The sequence below is a fragment of the Orycteropus afer genome, unplaced genomic scaffold, assembly GCF_000298275.1.
Source record: "Orycteropus afer afer isolate SDZICR_OR568_19922 unplaced genomic scaffold, OryAfe1.0 scaffold00112, whole genome shotgun sequence".
Lineage (NCBI taxonomy): Eukaryota > Metazoa > Chordata > Mammalia > Tubulidentata > Orycteropodidae > Orycteropus > Orycteropus afer.
In genome coordinates, this window is record NW_006921699.1 from 5472935 (window position 1) to 5497545 (window position 24611).

Genomic DNA, 24611 nt, shown 5'->3' on the forward strand with positions numbered 1-24611 from the left:
TTGATGAACAAAAGTTTTTCATTTTTATGAGGCCCCATTTATTTGTCTCTTGATATTTGTGCTTTTGTTATTATATTAGATAATCCATTGTTGAAAGCTAGGCCTGACAGCATAACTCCTGCTTGTTCTCCTAAAAATTGTATGGTTTTCATTTCCACATTTAGGTCCTTAATCCATTTTGTTTTTGTGTATGGTATGGGGCATGCATCCTGTTTCATTTTTCTGCAGTTTCCCCATTTATTAAATGAGCACCTTTTATTGAAGAGACTCTTCTTTTCCCATTGAATAGACTTAGCACCCTTGTCAAAAATCAGCTGACCATAGATATGTGGGTTTATTTCTGGACTCCCAATCCTATTCCTGTTGTTTTACCAGTACTAGGGTATTTTGATTACTGTAGCTGTACAGTGTGTTTAAGAGTCAGGAACTGTGAGCCCTCCTACTTTGTTGTTCTCTTTCAGCATTGTTTTAGCTCTTCAGGGCCTCTTACCTTTCCATATAGAGTTGAGGGATTGGTTTTGGTTTTTCTATTTCTGTAAAATGGGCTGTTGGAATTTTTGGTGGGGCTTGTGTTGAATCTATAGATTGCAATGGGTAGTAGACATCTTAACAATATTAAGTCATCCAATCCATGAACATGGAGCATCTTTCTGTTTATTTAAGTCTTCTTTAATATTTTTCAGCAGTGTTTTATTGTATAAGTCCTTCATGTCCCTGGTCAGATTTATTCCTGTGTATTTTATTCTCTTAGATGCTGTTGTAAATGGAATTGTTTCCCTAATTTCTCTTTCAGATTTCCCATTGCTGATGTATAGAAACCTGACGGAATTTTGGTTGTTGACTTTGTACCCTGCAACTTTGCTAATTTCTTCTACTAACTAGCTCTAGAAGTTTTCTTGTGGATTTTTTGGGTGCTTGATTTTGTTTTACTTATTTTTCTTTTGTTCTTGTTGTTGATTTTATTTTGTTACTGGTTTGTGACTTTATAGATGCCATGTGTTACACAGTAGAACTGCTCCATAGGGTTTTCTTGGCTGTATTTTGTTGGTGTGTGTGTGTGTGTGTGATTTGAGTGAAAGTTTACAGAGCAAATTCACTTTCCATATAGCAGTTCACATACACTTTGTCTCATGAATGACTACAACTGACCCCAATTCAACAGCTCCCCTCCCACTTCCTCCCAATAGTTACCTCTTCCCTGTGTCCATCCCTCCATGTACTCCTGCTCCCTGAGCTGTCTCCCTGTACATAAACAGCCCTTCTTTCTCCCATGACTGTTCTCTCCAAGGAATGTATCTACCTCAGGTAAATGTTCAACACATATGCCTGTCTTTTGTTTGGCTGGAAACCACAGGTAGTGGGTTCAGTTCCAGATCTGAAGGGTAGCTAGGGGCCATAGTCTCAGTGGTTCCACCAGGTTCTATCAGACCAGCAAAATGGTACCCCCCTTTTTCTTTCCCCTCCAAATGATTTTGAGTTTTGTTCCACATTGTTCTCCCACTCTGTAAAGGATCTCCTACATAGATCCCCCTCCGAGTGGTTGACAGTGGTAGCTGGGCACCATCTAGTTCTTCTGATCTCATAGTCATATAAGCTGCAGATCGCATGGTGTACCAGTCGCTTGGACTGTTTCCATGAATCTTTAGTTTTCTTCATTCTTCTTTGCTCTGGACAAGGAGAGACCCTCATTGCATATAGAGGGCTGCTTGTAAGCTTTTAAGATCCCAGTCGCTACTCCCCAAAGTAGGAGGTGGAACAATGTTGTGTAGTATATTATGCCAATTGTGCCTGATGTCCTCTGCAACTATGGTTTCAAGCCCACAAGTTCAACTACTCGGTCCCTCTGGGTAGCTGGCTGTGACCAGTAAGTGACTACAACCTTGTCCCTTGTCAGCTCTACTATACACCAGGTAATTCTTATAGAACATACAAATACACTTGTAGAACCATTGTCTGCCAACCCCTCCTGCACAGACATACCTAATCATTCAGCCTGTCCACCCATCTATCCACCCATATATCCATGTTTGCCTTCACTGACAACACAGTACTTTATGTGCAGAAGGGTTCATCTTTGTTGTCTGCACCTCCCATGTACCTCTCTATGTCTTCCTCTTCCTCAGTGCCACTGGGCTGATCATTCACATTTGGTACATTGTCTTGGCTGTATGTTTTATGAAAGCAGATTACCAAGTTTCTTTCTTCCGCAGTGCCGCTGAGTGGGTTTGCAGTGCCAACCTTTAGTTACCATCTGAATGCAAATCGGTTGTGCCACCCAGGGACCTTTTTATTTTTGTTCTTAATTAATTTTTTAAAATGTTGTTGTTGTTGTTATATGCCATCGAGTCGGACCCGACTCATAGCGACCCCTCCTCGGGTTTCCAAGGCAGTATCACTACGGAAGTAGATTGCCCCATCTTCCTTCCGAGGAGTGGCTGGTGGGTTTGAACCACCAGCCTTCTGGTTAGCAGTGTAGTGCCTTAGGCACTACGCTACCATAGCAGCATACATAAATATTAACCCATTTAATCTGGACAACAACCCCCCATGAGATGTGTACATTTACAGATCGGGAACCTGAGGCATGAAGAGAATACTTGATTTGCCCAAGGGCATTCTTCTAGAAGTGCTGAAGGTGTTGGGATTTGAACCCAGGAGAACAGCTCACATCCCACCTCTAATTCTGTGTTCTATGCCCTTACCACCATGCTATACTATCTCTCAAGCAACATATACAACTTCATTTTTTAATAAAATATTTATATGCTGTATATAGCTGGATTTATGTTATATAGCTAGATTTCTTGTCCCTTCCTTCCCCATTCCTCTCTCTCAGAAGCCCCTGTTCACCCTCTTTCCTTTCTTTTTATACTGTTACACCCAGAGGTGTAGTTTTGTGTGAACTCCTGTAACCCCATTAGGGGGCTCTGCCCCCAGAGACCCCTTTGTCAGCCAGCAGCCCAGCCCTCCCTACACCAACACTGGGTGGGAGTGCTCAGGGCCAGAACTCCAGCAGCCCTTTTCACTTCTTGCCTTGTATCCTTTTGGATGATCCACCAGACTGAGTCAAGCAGAGATTCAAGGGCCTTAACTGGCAATCATTGTGAACTAGACTCAAAAGAGCTTCCTGACCGTGGCCCCAGGGCAGAGTTGTTCTCCTGGGGCCGGTGTATGCAGCTGAATAGGCCAGGAGACTTGCAGGCCCCTGCTTTGTCTTTTCTTCTCAGTTTGTCTGGGTTAGACTGGGGAAGAAGGCAGTGCCGAGATCTCCATGTTCCTGCCTTCCTCCCCCTTAAAGCCACTGCTGACCCATCAGCCTCCTCAGCCCCCCCTTTTCTGGACTCACCTGGCTCTCACTTCTAGGCAGCATGTATTCCCTTCTAGACAAGCCCTGGAAAAAGCCACCCCAGCTTCTAGTGACTTTCCCACCCATCCTCTGGACAGATCCTGTAGAAAGTATCTCTCTTACGTTTCCTTGTGGCCATAAATGACTGAAAACCCAAGTTGTTCTCCCTGCAGGGATAGGGTGCCTTCACAGAAGCTGGGTAGAAGTCAGAACCACACTACTAGTCCATTTATTCCAGGAAGAAAGATTCTTGACAAGAGTGTTTCCAGCGAATGTGGTGATCCCTGGGCCATGGTGGGCTGGAGGTCTCAGGGTGGTGGGAAATCTGGGAACAGCTTGTCCTAGGTCCCACACATCTGTGTGGTCTCTCTGGTGGCCAGCTGCCTGTGAGGCCTATGGCTGAGTGCTAAAGATCACAAGCTGAGAACCCCAAAGGGCTTGGTTCAAACCAAGATCACTGCTTGCTGTGAGACCTTGGATGAGTCAGTTTACCTCTCTGGGCTTCATTTTCCTCATCTGCAGCACACACTTGCTTGGGAAGATTGGTGGGATTCCTTTGTGCTGGTGGGATTCTACAGAGTGCAAGGCACACAGTAGACAGTTATTATTGGGTGCTGCCATCTCTAAATCTTCACCCCTTGTGTTTTCTTCCCAGTGGAACAAAACTTCTGAACATTTCATATCTCCTCTTTAAGGAAAGCCTCACTTTGCTTACTGCTCAAGATAGGCTGATCTCGGAGGTTGTGTCCTGGGCCTGCCTGGGCCCCCCGTTGGCTCCTAGGTGGCTGGGCTCTGAGAGGAGCTGGATGAGTTACTCCTGGGCTGGGAAGATACCCAGCTGGGGCTGCTGCAGATCCCCAGAAAGTGTATTAGTAGTATCATCTAGTAGCTCAGCTGCAGCAGCTCCCGGAAGCTTATATTTTCCTCTAAAAACATCCTGTCCTGAGGGGCGTTCACCTCAAACAAGAGGAAAGAAAGTGCAAGTAAATGAATACATAGAAACCACTGGAGGCCGTGGGCCACACCACCCAGTGTGTAGGGCTCAGCCAGCTCTGAGGGTGCCTGGGTGCCAGGCTGGGCAGAGATGAGACCTGTGGTTTGCCAAGGCTGCATGCAGGCACTCCGGGCCTCACCTCCACTGTGGCTCAGGCCCCGTTATCTGATGTCAAGGCCAGGCGACTGGTGGACTGGCTACACACACCTGGCATGCAACCATGGCAACAGCCCTGTGCTGACAGACAGCACTGAAGCCTCCTGGTACACCAGGGTGTGGCCCAGCCATCTTCTAGCCCTTGCTGCTCTACTGGCCACGCGGCCATGGCTCCATGCTCTAAGGTGGGCGTCTGGCACGGGGCGTCTGGCACGATGTGGGCAGGGAGTTTGTGGGCTGTCCTCTGGAGAGCACCATGTCCTGGCCATTGGGGCTCAGAGCGGGGGCTGAGGATTGAAGGGCATGAACAGGGCACTTACAGAAGTGAGGTCTGGAATCCTATAAATCAAGGCCCAGCTGACATGCAGGCAAGTCCCCTTTAGACGATCTTGGGGGCCTACCTCCTGCTGGGAAGTTCATTCTCTTGTCCTCAGCATAGAAGCATGTTGGTACTTGACAATGGTCCCCAGCTCCAGACACAGAGGCCTGGGCCAACTGTAGGGTTGACTAGTGGGCCCTGGAGCTGGGACAAGAGCCTGAAAGATGTGCTCAGGGCCAGAGTGGATACAGGAGCTTGGGTAGGGGCTGGCAAGCCTGGTTTCTGGCAATGCAGGGATGAAAAATGAGAACTAGCGGGGATTTTTTGAGCAAGGCCACTGTGGGTCTGTGCAGGGGAGGTAGGCCAAGGGGCCATGTGTGAGCTAAAGCCCAGTCTGTACTGTGCTCCCCAAGATATGTGTCTTGATATAGGCCAAGGTCTGTCCAGAGGAAAAGATACTTTTTTTCCTAATTTTTTTCCACAAAGGTGCTGTATGGGCTAGTGGCAGACCTGGTTTTGACTGGTCATTCTGACTTCTTTAGTATTATAGAAGGGGACAGGGATGCAGAGGTAGAAAGAAGGCTGAGGGGTCTAAGGTGCAGGAAGGACATCGGTGACTCCAAGCCTCAGCCCCTCACAACCTAACCTATGTGCTGCTGTGGCCCTGCACCCAGCCCCGTGAAGGGGTTTTAACCAGAGGTGCCACAGTCTCCTTAAACACTGGTTCATGTAGGGGCTGTACTGGTAGAGACCCAACCTGGAAGGTCCAACTTCAATTCACTGAATAAAAACAGTACAGAGCACAATCCTAGACCTGAAGGCAGACACAAGGACAGACAAGTAAACAGACAACTACAGTATAGACAGGTCAGGGTGGCCACGTGGAAGCCATAGCAGGGGACCTCAGATAGATTTCTAGGAGGAAGTCCATTTACGAGGAAGCCTGGGAAATGCATGGAATTGGCCAAGTGAAGCAGGGGAGGGTATACCAGACTCAGGCCACAGCAAGTAGCCCTCTGGGCTGGAGTGATAAGGGTGAGAGATGAAGGTGTGGCTGACTTCATCACTGATGACCCTAGAGCCCATAAAGGGGCCCCAGGTACTGACTTTGCTGAGGGCTATGTGACTGTAGGCCACTTTCTCAACCTCACTAAGCCTTCCTTCATGTGTAAAGTGGGAAGGATAATGCCTGCCTTAAAAGGATTATCACATGTGGCATTTATATGACTCAGTTGTACCTCTGTCCATTTGGCAAACAGAACTGTAACCTTCTAAACAGTCTGCTTTCCCACCCAGTCAGCTTCTGCCCCAGAGGAAGCATAAGGCATGAGGCTTATTACATCTGCCATTCTTTCTGTGGGCTTGTTCCCGAGGGCCTCTCCCTACCTCTGGGGCAGGCATCAGAACAAGCCCCTAGGAGCCAGGCATCTGAGGAACTCCAAAGCCTAGCTCAATGGGGCATGTAGAGGTTCTGGGGGCACCAGGGATCCTAAATTGAGTCTATACTAGCTCTGGTGAGCACAGAGCCTAGAGAGACAGACAGATGACAAACAGACTCAGGTATACCTCTGCACCTGTGAACACCTCTACCTTGGGCTAGCAGCACCCCACCCAGGTCAGGGGAGGCCTTTCCAAGGATGTGACCCTTAGACTGAGGTCAGGATGAGAAGGAGCTGGTCTGGCAAAGGGCAGAAGGAAGTATCGGAAGTTGTGGGGGTAGGGAGGAAATGGTGGGTAAAGGCACTGAGGCAAAAAGATCTGGGTATTAGCAGGAGAGGAGCAGGCCCTTGTGGCTGGGGCATGGCTGAGTGGGCTGTTTGAGGGTGAACAGGGCAGCTGTGGGCCAGGGCCTTATGAACCATGTCCAATTATCTCCCTCAAGCAGCCCTCAATGCCAGCTGGCCATGAAAGGCAGAGAGGCAGACAAGGGTGTGGCCAGAACCCCAAACCCAGGAGTACCAGAACCTGCTGGAGTGTTTTTAGGGCCAGGGAAGCACAGTCTCAGGTAACTCTGACCAGCCAGGTTGAAGAAGGGAGAGACTGGGCTTAGGATTGGGATCCCTTGTTCTGTCCACCATAGGGTCTTTACAGTATCGCAGGTAGAATCCTGGCTCTGCCACTTACTAGCTGTGTGACCTTAAATAAATCATAGCATTTCCCTGTGCCTTGGTGTATCCATCTGTCAAATGGGGATAATAGTTTTATTGCAAGGAGTGTATGAATTGAGCTCTGTAAGGTGCTCAGAACTGTATGCTAGCAGTTAAAAACACTCAGCTATTATTAGCAGCTGCCGTTCTCTTGGCCTGAAACATTCTTTTGCCCAGCACATAGTAGGAGCTCAGTAAACATCCTGATTAATGTCTGTCTGCTGATAGATACCCATCCAGCTGAGAATCCTGGGGTATGTATGTATGTTGGGGGGGGGCACTCCTGGCACAGTCCCCTGCTCGGGGAGATCATCTTGGGAGGGCTTGAGCTCCCTGGACCCGGTCAGGCCTCACCCTACTCCCCCCCTTCTGGCTTCTAGAGGCCAGAGGAAACGGTAACTTTCTTCGCTGGGAAAGTGTTGTGGGGCTCAGGCAATTGGGGGTTTTTAGAATCAACTGTCAGAGGTGCGAGGGAGTTTCTCTTTGCTGGTGGTGGCAAAGGCTCTCAGCATACACCCAGCCTGCAAGCCGACCGCTGCGGTCTGCAGGGAAAATGCCGACTGTGTTTATTTTTCACCTGAGCCTGCAGGAAGTGGGGGCCAGGCAAAAGGGGTAGGGGTGGGGAGGAGGGGGGAGAGCAGGGGCAGCCCATCCAGGCCCAGAGCAGAACAGACTTTCCTCAAGAGTCCCTGTTTCCACCCCTCCCACCTCAGACCTGCCCTGGTCCCCTTCCTATATCTAGCCTGCAGAACAAGAGGGGATGTACTGAGGCAGCTGAGGGAGGCATTTCCAGCCATGGGCTAATGAAAATACCTCTGTGAGGCTAGGACCACCTTTGGGACAATAGATTTTGAGTCAATGTAGGAACAGTCTTGCAGCAGTAAAAGCAATGAGACAATAACAGGAAGGGCTGCCTCTTCGGGAATGGGCCCTGGCCCTGGGCAGCCAACAAGATGTTGGACAAAACCACTGGTGGGGACAGAGAGATGACTCACTGGATAGCCTTTTGTACCAGACTTGCCCTCCCAGCCCTGGGGTCTTTGACTCCTGACCTGTCCTGGAGTGAGGAGGTGTGGTGGTGAGTATCAGGGAGACATAGGCAAAGGCTGTAGCCCTGAGGACAAAAGTCAGGGACCCTGGAGTGTTCTGGAGGAGCTCTGGTGGCATAGTGGTTAAAGCATTCAGCTGTTAACTGTAACAGATTGGCAGTTTGAACCCACCAGCCACTCCATGGGAAAAAGAGGAGGCAGTCTGCTTCCATAAAGATTTAAAGCCTCAGAAACCCTAGGAGGCAGTTCTACTCTGCACTATAGGGTTGCTATGAGTCAGAATTGACCTGGTGGCAGTGGGTTTGGAGGGTTTTATCCTGTGGCACCTCAGCAAAGAAACTGAGACCCAAAGAGGATGATGGACTGCTGTTCATTCATTCATTTATACAGCTTACTACATTTTAAGCACTGTATGCCTTGCTCTGTATTTGGCACTCTCCCCTCAGAGATATAAAATATGAAGTTATACCATTGAGATACTTGGTACCTGATGGGGACAGTCAAACCAGGCCTGCCTCCTTCCCTTAGAGGGCTAGGCAGGGTCACCATCAGGGAGGGGGAGGGGTGGCTCAGTCACCCATACATATGCCAGACTCCAGGTGACCCCACCCTGTTGTTTGGGCAGCCTGGCCCTGGAACAGCCTTGTGCTGAGGCCCTGGAGCAGGACGTTCCACAGGCTGAGGGGGGCGTGGGGCTCTGGGCCGTGTGCCAGACGGTTCCCCCTGGCTACCACCACCAGGCATGAGGAGGTGTGCTTAAGAGTGAGGCTGAGAGGTCACCTACATGAACGTGGGAAGGACTGGCCAGGCTCTCAGTGCCCTGCCCTGGAGCCCTGGCCACCACAGGGCCTCCAGCTGCTGGCGGGCTCTTTGTCCCACCCCTGCCCACCCAACACTTCTCCTGTGGTTTGGCGGGTGACTTCTGTTTAATGAGGCTTTTTCCCAGTTCCCAGGGAGGCTGGTGGATAGGACGAGGCCGCTGCCCACCAGGCAGCTTCCCTCCTCTCCACCCGGCTCCCTCTTCCAGCTCATCACATGCATATGTACCAGGCAAGTGGCTGTAAGCTGGGTTCTCTGAGGTTTCCTAGGCCCAGCTTGAGCTGTGCTGGAGGTAGGCCTTAGATAGGAAAGCTGGACCTGAGCCAGTCCCAGCATGGCCAAAGAAAGTCAGCCCTGTTCCTCCCTTAGGGAGGAGGGCTCTCTAGGGCTTCCTAGGCAAAGCTGGCCCTCCCCAGAAAGGAGTGGTTTACTGAGAAACCTGTTATGGGGCAGAACCTTCAACTCTGAGTGGAGACTATGAGACTCTCTTCCTAGACTGGCATCTTGGACGCTAGCCCTGTTCCTAAGGCTTGCCCACTCCACCAGCCAGGCCTATGAGCCAAAGAGCCAGGAGCCAGGGCTGGATGGCAAGGCCTTCTCGGAAGTAGAAACTTAGATTTGAAGCTCCTGGCCATGAAGGCATTTGTGGAGTGTGTTCATTCCACCTACTGGACCAGGCTCCATGTGAAAAATGGTAGAATGGCTTCCTTCAGGGTCCTTTGTTCCTGTGGGAATGGACCTTAAGGTTCAGTCTCCCTGCCCTCAAATGCCACAGGGCCTTGTCAGACCTGATGCTGTCCAGGAAGCTTCCCTACCATCATAGGCCTTTGGCTCCTGCTCCTTAAAACTCTTAAGATAAAGCGGGAGTTTTGCTTCTGTGACCAATGAAACCCGGAGAAGAACTGAGACTGCCCTACAGTGAAACAGAGCCACTTAAAGCCCCTAGGCCAAGGGGATTGTTAACTTATTTTATAGAGGAGGAAACAGGCTTGAATGAACCAGAAGCCATGTCTATCTAACTTTTAAGTCCAGTGTTCTCTGTAGTACAGAGGTGAACTCCAGGGACACCAGACGGGAAGTGATAGTGGCAAGGATACACCCACTATCAAGAGTTCCTGAGAAGGGACTGCCTCAAACACACTTGTTTCCAAGCCATGTTACTTCTCTGGGCTTTAGTTTTCTCAGCTGTAAAATGGGGACAATAGTACTGATCTCAAGGCTGTGAGATTCATTCATTCATTCAACAAGTACTTGTTAAGCCCCTTAACAAGTGGCCAGTTAGCTAGCTCAGGTAGTTGGGGAATGCTTCTAGAAAGTATCATTTGAGCTGAAATTTAAATGAGGATGCCATATACAGGTCTGGGAGAGAAGCAGTCCAGGCAGAGGGAATGGTCCAACGGCACAAACAAACTTGCAGAAGGGAAAAGTCAGCGAGGCTAGAGCTGAGCTGCCCATCTACTTCACACTGGCCATTCAGAAAACTACCACTGCAGTCAATGGAGAAGGATGCTGGAGGCTAAATCACCCAAGGGAAATCCTGGGCTTAATGAGCAAGGGGGAGAGAAGATAAGGTTGGAGAGGGAAGGGGGCCTGGTCACACAGGGTGTTCAGCCCCAGGTAAAGAGTTAAAAACACTTAAAATGTAATGGGAGGCTGCTGGAGGCTTGAGACTGAGAAATGGCACAGTCAATTCATGTGGCTGCTAGAGGGGACTGAAGGGGCCGGAGAAAATTGGGTCCAGTGAAGAGGCCCAGTGAGATATGACAGTGGCTTGGATTGGGTAGGACGTATGGAGGAAGTAAGAAGCCATTGAGTTCTAGATATATTTTGAAGGTAGAGCCATTAAGATTTGCAGACACATTGGATGTGGGGTGTGAGACAAGGATGACTCACAGTTCTTATCCTGAGCAACTGGAAAGATGGAGTTGGCATTAACCGAGGTGGGAAAGATGGAGAGGGAGGTTTGGGGCAGGAAGCCAAGAGTTCTGATTTGGGCATTTTGACTTTGGATGGCATGTTGGACCTCCAACCAGTGTTATTAAGTAGGCATTTGGAGAGTAGCATTCCTAGAAGTGGGGGCTGGAGATGGCAATGTGGAGCCGTCAGATGAGGACGTTAAGAGCCATGAGCTTGGGTGAGAGCACCCTAGGGGTGAGGGTAGGTAGAACAGAGGGCCAGTCTCTGCTCAGGCAAGGAAGAGGATTGTTGTTGTTGTTATATGCCGTCAAGTCAGACCTGACTCATGGCGACCCCTCCTTGGATTTCCGAGGCGGCATCACTACAGAAGTAGGATTGCCCAGCCTTCCTTCCGAGGAGTGGCTGGTGGGTTTGAACCGCCAGCCTTCTGGTTAGCAGTCAAGTGCCTTAGGCATTATGCTACCAGAGCTCCTAAGGAAGAGGATAGGGAGCCAGAAACAAGGCTAAGAAGTGGCAGTGAGGTTGGAGGTTGGAAGAGAACAAGGTAAGTTTTCCTTCTAAAAACTCTGAAACCTAAGTGAAGACACTATATTGAGGCAGAGGGAGAAATCAGTTGTGTCAGCAATGTGGAAGTCACTGGGGACCTGGACATGAGTTGACTGGTGAACTGATAGAGCAAGAGACTGTCTGGATTGCGTAGAGGGGAGAATGAAAGCTAAGAACCAGAAGCAGTGAAAGTGAACACCTCTGCTGTGTAGGGCAGCAAGACAAGAGATGGTAGCTGGGGGAGTTAACAGATGGGAGAAATGACAGCCTGCTTGTACCTGGTGGGAATGAGATGGGGCTTGCAAAGTGTGTGGTACAGTGCCTGGCATGTGGCAGGTACTCAATACATATGGGATGCACACACATCCACACAACACCCACCACCACCACCCACACACACACAGCTGCCCTGGCCCTGGCCCACTGTCTTCCCTTGCCGGCTACTCTTGGGCCTAAGGATCCTGCATTCCACCACTCCCCTCACCCCACCCTTGTTTCCCATATACACTCCCAGTCTGCCACAGTTGTGTCTGGGGTCAGTGCCTGGGATAAAGAAAAAAGTAGCATAAGCCTCTCAGCTCACCCAGGAAGCCTGGCCATGGAAGCAGCCTGGGGCTTCCCTCTGTAAGCACAATAGGAAAAGCACAGCACCCAGGGCCAGGGGACATGGCTCTGTCAGCCCCCTGCTGTCAGTTGGGTTGCAAGGCTTGCCTGCCATCCCCCAAGCAAACCCCTTTTACATTATCAGACTAGAATGTGAGGCCTGTCATTCGGGCACCTGGGGAAGTATACTAAGTGACATTTCTCAGGGTTTGCTCCTCATCTACTGTGGTTCTTCAGGGTGAATGTGGGGCTTCCTACATGCCCCTTCCTCAGTACCTGGCACTTAACTGAGCTCTTAGATGTCTATCTTCACAGCCTCTCTGTGATCATCTCCATTTTACAGAGGAAAGGGATGCTCAGAGACACTAGTAACTTCTCTAAGGCCACATAGTAAGTCATGTCAGAGTCAGGATTGAATGAGGTCTGCCTGTCTCTTCTCTGAGTTCACAGTAGAAGGCCCTCTCTGACAGAGGGAACACTTCCCTGCCTTGCCCCAGGCTGCTAAATGAGGGTTCAGAAAGGGGCTATAGTGTCAAATCCATGCCAGCCTGGAAGGAGCACCCCAACCCTACTGAGACATTAACACCATCTGCCTCAGAACATAAAGTTTGGTCACTCAGGTAAGTCTCCTCCTGGTGGGCAGAGGGACCAACCACAAACCAACAGGTGGCTGTGTCAACACTTTGTCCAACATCTGAGGGGAAGGGTTGCAGATTTGAAGCCTGGCCTCAGGCTCCCCCAGAGGCAAGAGTGGGAAACAGTGACAGCAGAGGCTACTGCTGATGGTGTGGGAGTCTCTGCCCCTTCCCAAGCCTCATGCCTTGGCTATAGGAGGGCTCACACCCAGTCTTCCCTCCAGCTTCCTCCTAAGGCCCCCAACAGCCAGTGCCAAGTCACTGTGCCAGGCTTTCTCAAAATGAGCTATCCTTGTCTTCCCCAAACCTGGTGCTAAAAGAATCACTAACCCCAATACTCAAGGGGGAAAAACTGAAGCCCAGAGGTACTAAGCAGTCTGGCTAATTTCTTGCTGTCCTGCCCCAAAGATTTCTGTTTCTTCCGTGCCTTGGGTCAGAGGTCACTCATCTGTGCTCCCAGCCAGCAGCACCTCCACAGATGGACTTTTTAGAGTTGGAAGCCAAGTTTCTGTGGTATGATGCCTCCAGGGCCTGGCATGGGCTGAGGGGTGCAGAACTGGGCCTTGGCTCTGAGCAGCGACTCCCTGGGGGTCAAGTAGGGAGCTCCCTTCCCAGCCTGCTGACTGAGTCATCTCATGACAAAGCCCTGCAACAAGCGTGAAAAGTAAGAGTCCTGTGGTGCCGGGGAAACAGGAAGTGTGGGGGTTGGCTGGTTGGTCCTAGAGAGAGCCAGGCCTCACCTCCCCTGAGTTAGGGTGCTGAGGGGGCCCATCCATGTGGCAGTAAATTCTGTTAGGTCTGAGGTAAGACAGAGGTTCAGATTCAGGACCCCCAGTCTGAGGGGTCTGGAGGAGGAGGAAAAAGAGACTGTCCTGGGGCAGGCCAGCACTTCAGACCATGTCCTGCTGCCAAAGGTTGCAGGCTGTGAGCACTCCAGAGACAAGCTATTAGGTCTCAGAGTAACTGGGGAAATCTATGAGACTAGGAGCCCAGGTAGGGAAGCCGTGCCTTCTGTGATTTAACAAAGTCTCTAGCAGATGGGACTGTCTGAGCAGAGTCTGGGGGTTTAATGTCTAATGGTCAGGAGGGCAGAACCACTGTGACTGAGTAGCTCAAATGGTCCTCCTTCTCTGAGGCCTATGGTCTTTGACCACCACCCTCCTTTGCTTTCACAGCTGGGCTACCCATAGACAGCTAATTGTGGCTCTGCCTTCCTGCATCCCCAAAGCCCCAGTTTTATACCTCTCTTCCTATTCTTCCACATTCACCCCCACCTTCTCATTTTTCAGCACAACAAGGCCAGTCAGCCCCCTCACGGCGTCCCCCAACTCTCTCCTCTCTACGAACATTTCAGCAGCCCACACCCCACACCTGCGCCTGCCGACATCAGCCAGAAGCAAGGTATGGGCCTGGGATGGGGAGGAGCCCAATGAGACTGACCCAGGGTCTGAAGGCCAAGTCTCTGGTTTCTGAGGAGACCAGGTGGCTGGGCCTATTTTACAGCTGGAGATACTGGGGCTGTGCAAACCCAGGGCCCAAAGAAAAGGATGCCAGAAAGATGGGGAGAGGTAGTCCCAAGTCAAAATTTGAAAGCTGCAGGTTGAAGTAGAAGCCTAAGTTTTGTAGGGACCCCAGTGGCAATATGGGGACCCCCCGTGGCAGTATGGGAGCAGAAATCTACACAAGGCTGATAACTATAAACCTGCAGCCTTCCCCTCCCCCAGTGAGAAAATGGAAAGTGGTGGTTGTGATGACTGATTCACTTCAGCCTCAGACAAAGTCATTCTGAAATCTACCACAGTCGCTGTGGGAAACCTGCTATTCAACTCTGGGTGGGCGGGGGGAGGGTGCAGTGGATCCCTGGTTCCCAACCAGTTTCTCCCAAACTTTAGGGCCTGTCTCCTGCCCAGAAAGCTGGGTCAGAGCCCCCCAGCAGAGAGTCCCATTTCAGACTGGCAGCAGACCCTCCTGCCCCTCAAGTGACTCTAACCCTGCTCACTGACTGCCCAGAGTGTCCTTAGGCAAGTCACCCAAATTCTGCCTTTGGCTCCCTCACCTATAAAAGGGGCATTATCACAGTAGGTTACTGGTGTGAATAAGGACAGTCCTGAGCAAACTAAGCATGTCTAGCCCTCTAGTAGAGGGAAATGGGATGTCAGAGGCCCTGTACAAGGTTCTAGGATGGATTAACTGGCTGGAGTGGCCCAAGGGTCAGCCTAGCCCATTTACTCAGCCCCTCTCCACTGCAGTTCACAGGCCCTTGCAGACCCCTGACCTCTCTGGCTTCTACTCTCTGACCTCAGGGAGCATGGGACAGCTTCCCCACACTGTGAGCTGGTGAGTGTGGGCCCAGTGGGAAAGGGGGCACCATGTGCTGGTCTGACCCATACCTGCCCTTCCATTCCCTTCCTCCATCCTGTGTGGAGTACCCTGTGGCCAGCTTGGTATGGGCACCAGGGGCTGGCCTGCAGCTCTATCCCCAGCTGGCTCTGGGTGGGGCTTCTTGAGGCCACTTGGCCTATGGGTATTACCTAGGTAGCTTGATATGCTTTATTTGGGAAGGCAGTAGACCTGGGTCCTGCTTGCTGTGGATGGGAGACCTCTGGGCTACTTAGGAGCTCCTAGAGCCATTGGAGTATGTGAGAAAGAAATGATGGACACCAGAGGCTACTGCATCTTAGCTGGCTGGTGGGCAGGGAAATACTTCCCATTACCTGCTGCTTTCACATGGCAAGCTGGACAATATAAGGAAGACCACAGACGAATGGATGCATTTGAATTGTGGTGCTGGGGAAGAATACTGAATGGAACATGATGGACTTCTAGAAGAATGTACAAATCTATCTTGGAGGAAGTACAGCCGGAATGCTCCTTAGAAGCAAGACCGGCCAGACTTTGTCTCTAGTACTTTTGTCATGTTATCAGAAGGGATCAGTGTTTGAAGAAGGATATCATGCCGAGTAAAGTAGAGGGCCAGAGAAAAAAGGGAAGATCCTTAATGAGATGGATTGGCATAGTGGCTATGACAAGGGGCTAAAGCATGGCAACGATTGAGAATGGTGCAAGACCTGGCAGTGTCTCCTTCTGTGGTACATAGGGTTGCTATGAGTCAGAAAAGACTGCTATTGATTGGTCCCTTCCTTGGCTGAGCTGCTGGAGGGGCAAGGTGGGGCTCATTGCCCACTTAGAGGCCTGTCTTACAGTATATTGACTCTGAGCCAGGAAAACCAGCCTGAACCCCTACCCCCAGCCCAATTCAGCAGGCCTGACTACACCAAAGAGTCTGTCCTCAGCTAAAGCCAAACCTGGGCAGGCTCCTTGGCCCTTTGCTTATTAGTGGGAGTATGACCCAAGCTTTCTGGGCTGTGGTAGTTACCCAGTAGCAAAGCTTGACTTCCCAGGAACACAGAGCAGTCCATATACAACTTGGGATCTCCTGTCCTTTTCCACTCACCTACCCATGTTCAGCTCACTCCTGTTTTTAGATTCTCCTTAGACAAAGCCCCATTCTGAATATAAATCAGTACTACCTTGGGTAGCTCAGTCTGACTAGGCCAGGCCAGGGTCTTATGGAAGCAAATCTGCACCAGCCTCTTAAAAGTAATCCCTAGGCCAGTATCTCTAAAAACCAAGAGATGTGAACTTACGAGATGTTAACCCAAGGCACAGAGGTGGATGAATGGTATTTGGCTGCCCAGAGAGAAGTGGGGGTTGGCCATTTCTGCATTGAGCCCTGATGAAGCTGACTGATCCTTAGGTCCCTGCCCTCTCAAAACTCAGTCCACCTAGTGCATGACCCAGGCAAGAGGCCAGTCAATTAGAGAGTATTCTGATCAGTGCTTTGGGGACTATAGGGGCCCAGAGAGGTGGCTTACCCAGCTGGGGATCTCAGGTCTCTCAGGAGGAAGGGTTATTTAGCCAAAACATGAAGGATGACTAGTTGAACAGGCAACGTGGGGATGAAGAGTAATCTAGACAAAGTGAACAGTGGGTGTGAGGGCCCTAAAGCAATAATAAGTCTGTATTTACAGAGAGACTTCAAGAGGCTGCCCCATGGAGCTAAAGAACAGTGAAGGGGAGACACAAGGCTGGAGGGGCCCTGGGGGCCTGGCTAAACTGGTCCTGAGGGGAAGCTGCCTTTGTCCATCCCTTAAACCTCAGTACAAGCCCGCTAAACAAAACAGATGCAGCACAGGTTGCCCCCTAGTGGCAGATACTTGCAGCACACATGGCCTTGGCTTCAGAGGGGCTGAGCTCCATCCCTGGGGTGATCCAAGCCAAGGGCAATCAACCTCACATTGGGTCAGGCCAGAGCAAGATGGGGAAGTCCTTCCCCATGTTTGGCCATCACCTAGACCTCTAACAGCTATCTCTCCCAATCACAGGCCCAGCCCTCCTCTCTACCCCTTGTCCCCTTCCTGCGGATATAGACAGCACTTTCCCGCCCCCACTGCAGCCCCTGGTGCCCCCTACCCCAGGTGAGTCCCCTACCCTGCAGCGAGGCTCCTGCTTCTGTTGCCCAGGCTTCAGTGCCCACACGAGGCCATGCCCAGCCCACTGCTTGCCCTGTGCTAGTTGTTTGTCCATCTGTCCGTGTGTTATTCTGCAGTACCCCCTGCTGCCCTGTGCCTGAAGGCAAAGCCAGTGGGTACACAAGAGAGGCCTAAGTCCAGGCTATTCTATCCAACAGAGTCACCCAGAGCACCAGGGACAGCACATGAATACATGTACAGCAGTTGAGTGGGGCCATCTGGGTGATGGGGAAGCCTCAAGGAGACCCCAAACCAGGCCTCATGGGTCAGAGAGACCTTCATGAAAAGGGTGACTTCTCCTGGGAGAGGGGAACAAAGGCAACAAGTAGTAATCTGGGCTGGCTAGGTGGTGGGGAGTAATGGGGAGCAGGGAGAAAAGATGGGGTGAGAGATGTCGGAGGGATGGTCATGCAGGGTTGTACAAGCCCCAAGGAGAGAAGCCTGGGCAGTTGGGGGAATACGAGTAGGAACTGACCATAAGCATTCACGCTTCTTAAAAAGGTCACTCTGGCTGTTGTGTGGAGACAGGCTGGAGTAAGCAAGTAGGAGAGAGGAGGCCCACGGGGCAGCCACAAGCTTATGAGGGTGAGCTAGGGACAGGTGAGAAGTAACAATTCAGAAGCAAACAGCTTATTTAGTAAGCACCTGAATGGCACATATATGGATTTTTGCAATGTGTCTATGTTGTATGTTTGGAGTGGGTATTTGTATGTATCTGTGTACTTGTACCCAGGCCAGTGGGGAGAGGGTATCTGTTTACCTATGTCCTCGTGTACCATGCTAGAGCCTCCATGTATGTCCACAGGTCTGGCCCTAACACACCTAACACACCTGTCTCCTTTTGCCTCTAGGTTCACCCACCCATCCCTGATGCTAGGCTCTGGCGTACCTGGCCACCCCGCAGCCATCCCCCACCCGGCCATTGTGCCCCCCTCAGGGAAGCAGGAGCTGCAGCCCTATGACCGCAGCCTGTGAGTGAGAAGGCACACAATGGGTGGAGGGGTAGAGGACGGGCAAGTAAATAGACCTGACTCCCATCTATTCATCAAGGCCTTTCTCCACCCCCAATTCCAGCCAGGATACACATTCCTCCCACCAGGCCCAAGGCCTGCTGCCTGAGAGCTTCAGAGATTACCAGGAAAGAAGCCTCTGGTCAAGCCTTCTTTAGTTAAAACCCAAGAGTTCCTGAGCACTGGCCACTAACCACTCTGTCTTTTGATCCTCAGAAGCAGAAGAAGACAGATGGGTGGGTCAGAACAAGTGTTTAGTTTAAGCCAAGAGGAGAGGGAGCTGAGAAGTCTTACACATGAATTTTCCATTTCCCTACAATATTCCTGTAAGGAACAGTTACTTAGCTCTCTGCTCATCCCCTTTGGGGCAGCTAAAAAGAGAATCCATTTACAAAAATCCTAATACCCTTGCACTCACAGACACACTGGACACACATTAGAGGAGGGGGAGAGTAGCATGAGGTAAACACTTTGGGGACTGTGATCTGGCTATGTGCTTCTCAGGAAGACCCAGGCAGAGGCCAAGGTGGAGAAGGAGGTCAAGAAGCCAACCATCAAGAAGCCACTCAACGCCTTTATGCTGTACATGAAGGAGATGAGGGCCAAGGTCATTGCAGAATGCACACTCAAGGAAAGTGCTGCCATCAACCAGATCCTGGGACGCAGGGTGAGACCGTAGGCAGGTGGGGGCGGCCCCTGACTACCCTCACCTTGCCACAGCCTGCTGACTCCTGACATGTTCAATCTCCATCCCCAACCCATTGCAGTGGCACGCACTTTCACGGGAAGAGCAAGCCAAGTATTATGAGCTAGCCCGCAAAGAGAGGCAGCTGCACATGCAACTCTACCCAGGCTGGTCGGCGCGAGACAACTATGTGAGTGGCCAGTCACATAGCAAGGGTGGGTAGGGGAACCTTCAAAATGCTACGCCCTAGTCACCATCTCAGCAGACAACGCAAGACAACTGTCCTGAAGGGCACAGATGAGGAAAGAGGTGGTAGAATGGAGGGTCCAAAGCCTTCCCTGGTGTCTTAGTTATCTAAATACTGCTGTTAACAGAAATACCACAGTGCAGGACATGTTAATTAGCATCTTAGGAATGAGATAGTCAATTGGGAAAGGAGCAACTGAGTATGGATGCTAGGAGGGTAAGAGGGATAGGAGCAGCTCCAGCCCTAATTTCAGCCTGGACATTAGGATGCCTTTAGGAGGATGAGCAGAATGCAAGGCCTAGCTGCACCTCCCAGCTGGCAACTCTCTGGGAATGAGTTTGACTGACCTTCAGTGGCACTGCTGAATTCAGAGTGTGGCTTTAGGAGGCAGTCCTTGGAGTTCGAGGGTAACAGATTCATTTGCCTCCATAGTCAGATGCCATCTGTCTTCCCTGCTTGTGCATGCATGTCTCTGTGTCTGTGCTGCTCTTTGTATAACACAGAAGTGATTAGGAATAGGATCCACCATACACTGTATGACCTTAACTGACTGCATTATGGAAGGTGATTACATTATGTTATATGCACAGGTATAGTAGGGGTTACAATTCCAATACATATTTTTGGATGGCACAATTCAATCCATAACATCTGCCTAGCTCAGAGGATGCCAACCCAGGTGGACTGCCCCTAAAGCAAACCCACATTCTGCTCCCCATTCTAGAATGCACCTACACATGGGACTGTTGCCCAATTTTTGACTGGATGGGCAGAAGGGGAGGAAAGGGCTGGAATTCATAAGGGAGAAAGAGAAGAGGAGCTCCCAAAGGCACCCATAGTAGGCTAGCAACAATTGCAATCAGTAAACACCAGGGCCGCAAGGTAGGAACAGAAAGAATCCCGGGGGATCAAGTGGGTTAGGCAGGAGGCTGCAGCTGTCTCAGACCCTCCCTCACTGGGGTCACAGCAACTGCCTTCCAGATCTGAGTCTCTCTCCCTTTGTTCCCTGCAGGGAAAGAAGAAGAGGCGCTCAAGGGAAAAGCACCAAGAATCCAACACAGGTGAGGCCTTCCCTCAGAAGTAGTCTAGGCTCATTTCCAAGGGCCTATTTCAAGAGCATTTCTGCCCTGGTCCAGAGGGAGGAGCAGTATACCCAGTCAGGATCCTTCAACAAAATAAGGCCTACATCTCACAAGTCAAATCTGTACAAGGAATAGCTATACGTAAATGCAGGAAAGATGAGTAGAAGCTAGTTCATGTGGCAGTGGTATACACCCCACTGTACCCCACCCTACTCCCTTCCACTGCCTGCCCCCACAAGTCTCTCCTAGAGATGCTAGTGTGGAATGGACTAAGCGTAGTTCAATGTGTATCCCAAACAGTGAATCCTGGTTACTTCTGCTGAGATGGGCAGCAGGCGTCTGGGTGAAGGCCGAGTCAGGCCCTGGGTCTGGGCTCAGCAATTACACTGCCTGTTGGCTAGTGCTGAGCAGTTTGTCTATCCATAATTTTTCATGGTAGTGCAGAGTGCTCCATGTAGTGAGCCCTGGGAGACCACACCCCACTGCAGGCCTCCTTCCTATGGGTAAATTTTTTCCCCCAACTCTGATCATGCAGATTCTACACCCACAGCTTTTCCAGCTATGTTGTCCCCACACAGGGAAGCTGGAGGCTGGGACATGGGGGAGTGGGGCAAGCAGGGCAGAGTCCTCAGCCTTTTCTCAGAGGCTGAGGAATGGGTCTTTCCATCTGGAAAAGTATGTGGAACAGGGCACAAACCATGGCATGAGGGCTGTGGATCAGGCAAATCGGGCACTGGCAAGAATGAAGAAAAACTGGAGAAAATGGACAAGGAGTTGAGGAGGGGGTGGGCAGAAAAGACTGGATCCCAAGGGTCTTCTTGGACTCTGCTGCAAAGGAGCCCCACAAGCCTCTCTAGAGGAGTCAGCCTGCACAGCCAACCTCCCCCAACCTCTACCACCACCTCTACCACCACCACCACCACTACCACTGTTCTTCCAGTTGCCTCTCCCGCCCAGCTGGAGATACCGTCCCTGATGACACCTTGCTCTGGCCCTAGGGTTCCCACTGGGGCAGGCTGTGCCATGGCGAGGCCTACTCTGCCTGTGGGGGCTGTGGGGTGTCTATGACTGGCTAACACTGATGTTGACTCTTCTTTCTGGGCCCTGCTCTGCCCTGCTGCCTGCCTGCACACCCTCTACCCTGCTCTGCCCCTCTGGCATGTTTGAGCAGACCCTGGCTCGCCTAAGAAATGCCGTGCCCGCTTTGGCCTCAACCAGCAGACGGATTGGTGTGGTCCGTGCAGGTGGGTTTGTCCCCACCGCCCTCTCCCTCTTGCTTCAAGCCGCTTCCCTGACTCTGCACAGGTTCTGCTGGGCCTGCAGCCCTCTCTCAGTTCTCCAACCCGCTAGCGTACCCAGCAGATTGGGGAACCCACGCCTCTTTGAGAATGGGAATGGGACGGAACACAGCTTATAAGAACACTTGGGTCTAAGGAGGAGGAGGAATGGAAGGGGAGAAAAAGAACGCTCCAGAACAGAACAAAATCTCTCCTCCCAAGATACTGTGGACACAGAGAAAGGGAAGGCAGACTCCAGAAGGTGGCTCTGCTGGCTAGGGTCCCCTAAGCCAGGCCAGCAGGTCCCCAATAGACAAAATCTCTCCAACATCACTCAGGTGGTCTGTACATCCCTGCTCCTGGGCCTCAAACTTATCATGGCATACCCTCCTCTCAGTATTTCCCCCAAGTTGGGAGCCCTGCCTGTAGAATCCTGAGCTCTGAGCCCTTAAATCTGAGAACAGGTGACTATAGTTGCAAACAACCTGGTTGGTGGTCATGTGACTCATTCTCTTTTACCTACTGAGAATACCATACAAGAGGGCTCAAGAAGTTGGAGGGGAGCAGATATACCTCTGGGCTGTGCTAGCCAAATGGCCATACTCAGCCTTTGTGGCACTAAGGCTGTGTTTCACTCTATAAGAGGACAACACTTGTATGTGTGAAAAGATACACTCACCAAGTGGCTAAAGTTGCTTACTTTAGGTTCAAGCCAGGCCTGTTAGTGCTGAGTATCGTAGGCAGTAAGATCACTGGCTCTAAGGAATACCTGCCTAGTCCTTGAGTACCCACCATGCTCCCTACTGAAGGGCAGAGGAATTCGATGTATATGTATGTGTGAGGAGAGGCAACCTGTCTTCTGAGGACAGTTTGTATCCAAGAGCCAGAGGGCTCCAGGCCACACCATACTACTCAGATGCATTCTGTGGTCTAGTGAGCTTTAGAGTGGTATGAGCAGGTAAGAAAAGTCATAGTTCATTTCTACTACTACTTCTGCCCACAGCCCAGCTCTGAAGACTGGGATTGATCAGCCCAAAAAGCTACAGCCATTGCAGCTCCTTGCCTTAATGTAGATCTGAGCATGTGAACTCGAGGCTCCAAGGCCCAAATTAGGGCATGGCTCCCTGGAAAACCAGAGGCAGCCCACAAGCCTGGTTACAAAAGATCCTTATGTGCCACCTTGTGGTTGTGCTAGGTGCCAGAGGCCAGGCATAGCAGAGTTACAGTGCTGATTCATGTCTGAAGGCACAGGCATGTCACCACAGTCGTTGGGAGAGGGGATGAGAGGCCAGGTAGGCCTGTGCATGGACAGCATTTTCTGGTTGTGGTGTATGACTATGAATTCACCCTCTGTTTACAGATAACTCTCTTCACTATTCCTAGGAGGAAAAAGAAATGCATTCGGTACTTACCCGGAGAAGGCCGCTGCCCCAGCCCAGTTCCTTCCGATGACAGTGCTCTAGGCTGCCCCAGGTCCCCAGCCCCCCAGGACTCGCCCTCATACCTCCTGCTGCCCCACTTCCCCACAGAACTGCTTGCTAGCCCTGCGGAGCCGGCGCCTACATCACCAAGTCTCTCCGCTGCTCTCAGCCTCCCGGCCCACTGGGCCCCCACAGTGCCCCCACAGCACCCTGAAGAGTACACAGGTACAGTAACAGGAATCTCAGAGACAGGCAGCCTAGCAGGCCCAGGGCACTTGGCCTCCTCCAGGTGCCCACCCCCTGAGAGGAGGCGACAGAGCCCTAAAGCACATGGAAACCGGTCAGGGGCCCTGTTGACTTCCTCTCAGGGTTCAAGCCCTGGAGACTTCAGAGGCTGCACAACTTCTGCCTGAATCAGGGGCCATCAATTCACACTGCTCAGAGTGATGGGGATCAGATCTGTGCTAATGTGCTATCCATTAAGGGCATCCCTTGTGCCTGTGACAGCCTGCTTTTTATACCATTTGTCTTGCTAGCCAGATGCCCCTGCCTCCCTTGCTTTTCTGCTACAGGTGAGAGATGGGCTAGAATGAGCCCAGCTGCCCTCCCTACCCTGCATCCCCACCACCACCACGCCCTCCCCATACCAGACACTCTACGGACCAAGAACAAGTTGGTTTATTGAACAACATGCAAGCATGATCAGAACCACAGAGTTGAAGATGATAACACGTCTCTCTTAAGGACTGCAGAAGCCCTGTTTCAGAAAACCAGCTGCTACTCATAAGCTAGATCAGAGGAAGCCTCTTAACTGTCCTCAAGAGTTTATAAGAGGAGCACGCAGCTCAGGAGGGAATGGAATAGGTTAAGTCTAGGCCTATCACCTAGGCAACAGGGATAATCTGACACTACCCTGTCAGGCAAGTGTGGATTGTGGGTGGTATCTGGCTCTAGTTCAGATTACATGCCGAAGTTTACCTGCCTAAGAAGCCCCCAGCCAGTCACTAGTGGCTGTGGTCAATAGTTCAAATAAGTTACAACCCAAATCTAGTGTGCGTTCCTGCCTGTTGAGAGAACTTTTTTCACAGATCTTTTTCCAGCTCATCCATGTCTATCTAGCTCTTGAGCAGTTGTGAGAAAAGGCAAACCCCAGACACCTCACATGAACCAGTGCCTATCTTCCATCATCAAAGTAGGCCAGCTTCAGTTTCCCTACAGAGCTACTGGAAGGGCAGGGGCAAATGGAGGACCATTACAACCAAAGCAAAGAGCCCAGAAGATCTCTAGTGGTGGCCAGTGGGTTTTCACCACTGCCAACTTTAACCCATTTCTGAGCCAAGCTTTGACCCTGAGCCTTGAAAAACAAGTCTTTTTAGAATTTTTAATTTAATTTTGTTTTTTTGCATCCTTTTCACTGTACATAGCCTGAAGCCAAAGAAAAAGGGCTGCCCATGTTTCCCTACACATCCCTTAAGGAAAAGCTTTTAGTTCCTACTTTAGTCACTGGTTACTCAGAATCCAAAGATTACATCTTCTAGTATAGCACTGTAAGAAGTCTTGAGAGTTTAAAAAAAAAAATTGTAGCGTTCATAATATTTTTATACTGTTAATGCATCAACACAGAATCAAACTTTTTTAAAATGTGAGAATAAAGATACTTTTTACTGGGTTTCCTTTGCAAAGCCTGGCCCCTGAAGCTGTTTCAGTCACAGAAGCATAACACTCTTCTCTATAGCCACAAAACTTGGGACTTGTTCCCTAGTATTTTTCCAAAACTTCCAAAATGTTCCCACATTTCCAAAACTTCTACTCTGCAGAATCCAGGG

The 24611-nt window shown here is 50.7% G+C and overlaps 1 protein-coding gene across 1 annotated transcript in view; it reads left to right on the forward strand.

Moving 5' to 3' along the window:
- TCF7 (transcription factor 7) overlaps positions 1 to 22827 on the forward strand; it is a 40372-nt gene extending 17545 nt beyond the window's left edge. Inside the window, exons 4-11 of the mRNA XM_042781376.1 lie at positions 13821 to 13932; positions 14781 to 14868; positions 16917 to 17009; positions 17915 to 18034; positions 18578 to 18740; positions 18841 to 18948; positions 20018 to 20066; positions 22748 to 22827. Of these exons, the coding sequence (XP_042637310.1) occupies positions 13821 to 13932; positions 14781 to 14868; positions 16917 to 17009; positions 17915 to 18034; positions 18578 to 18740; positions 18841 to 18948; positions 20018 to 20066; positions 22748 to 22827 (813 nt within the window). The remainder of the gene's footprint in view (positions 1 to 13820; positions 13933 to 14780; positions 14869 to 16916; positions 17010 to 17914; positions 18035 to 18577; positions 18741 to 18840; positions 18949 to 20017; positions 20067 to 22747) is intronic.
- Positions 22828 to 24611: the final 1784 nt, after the last annotated feature.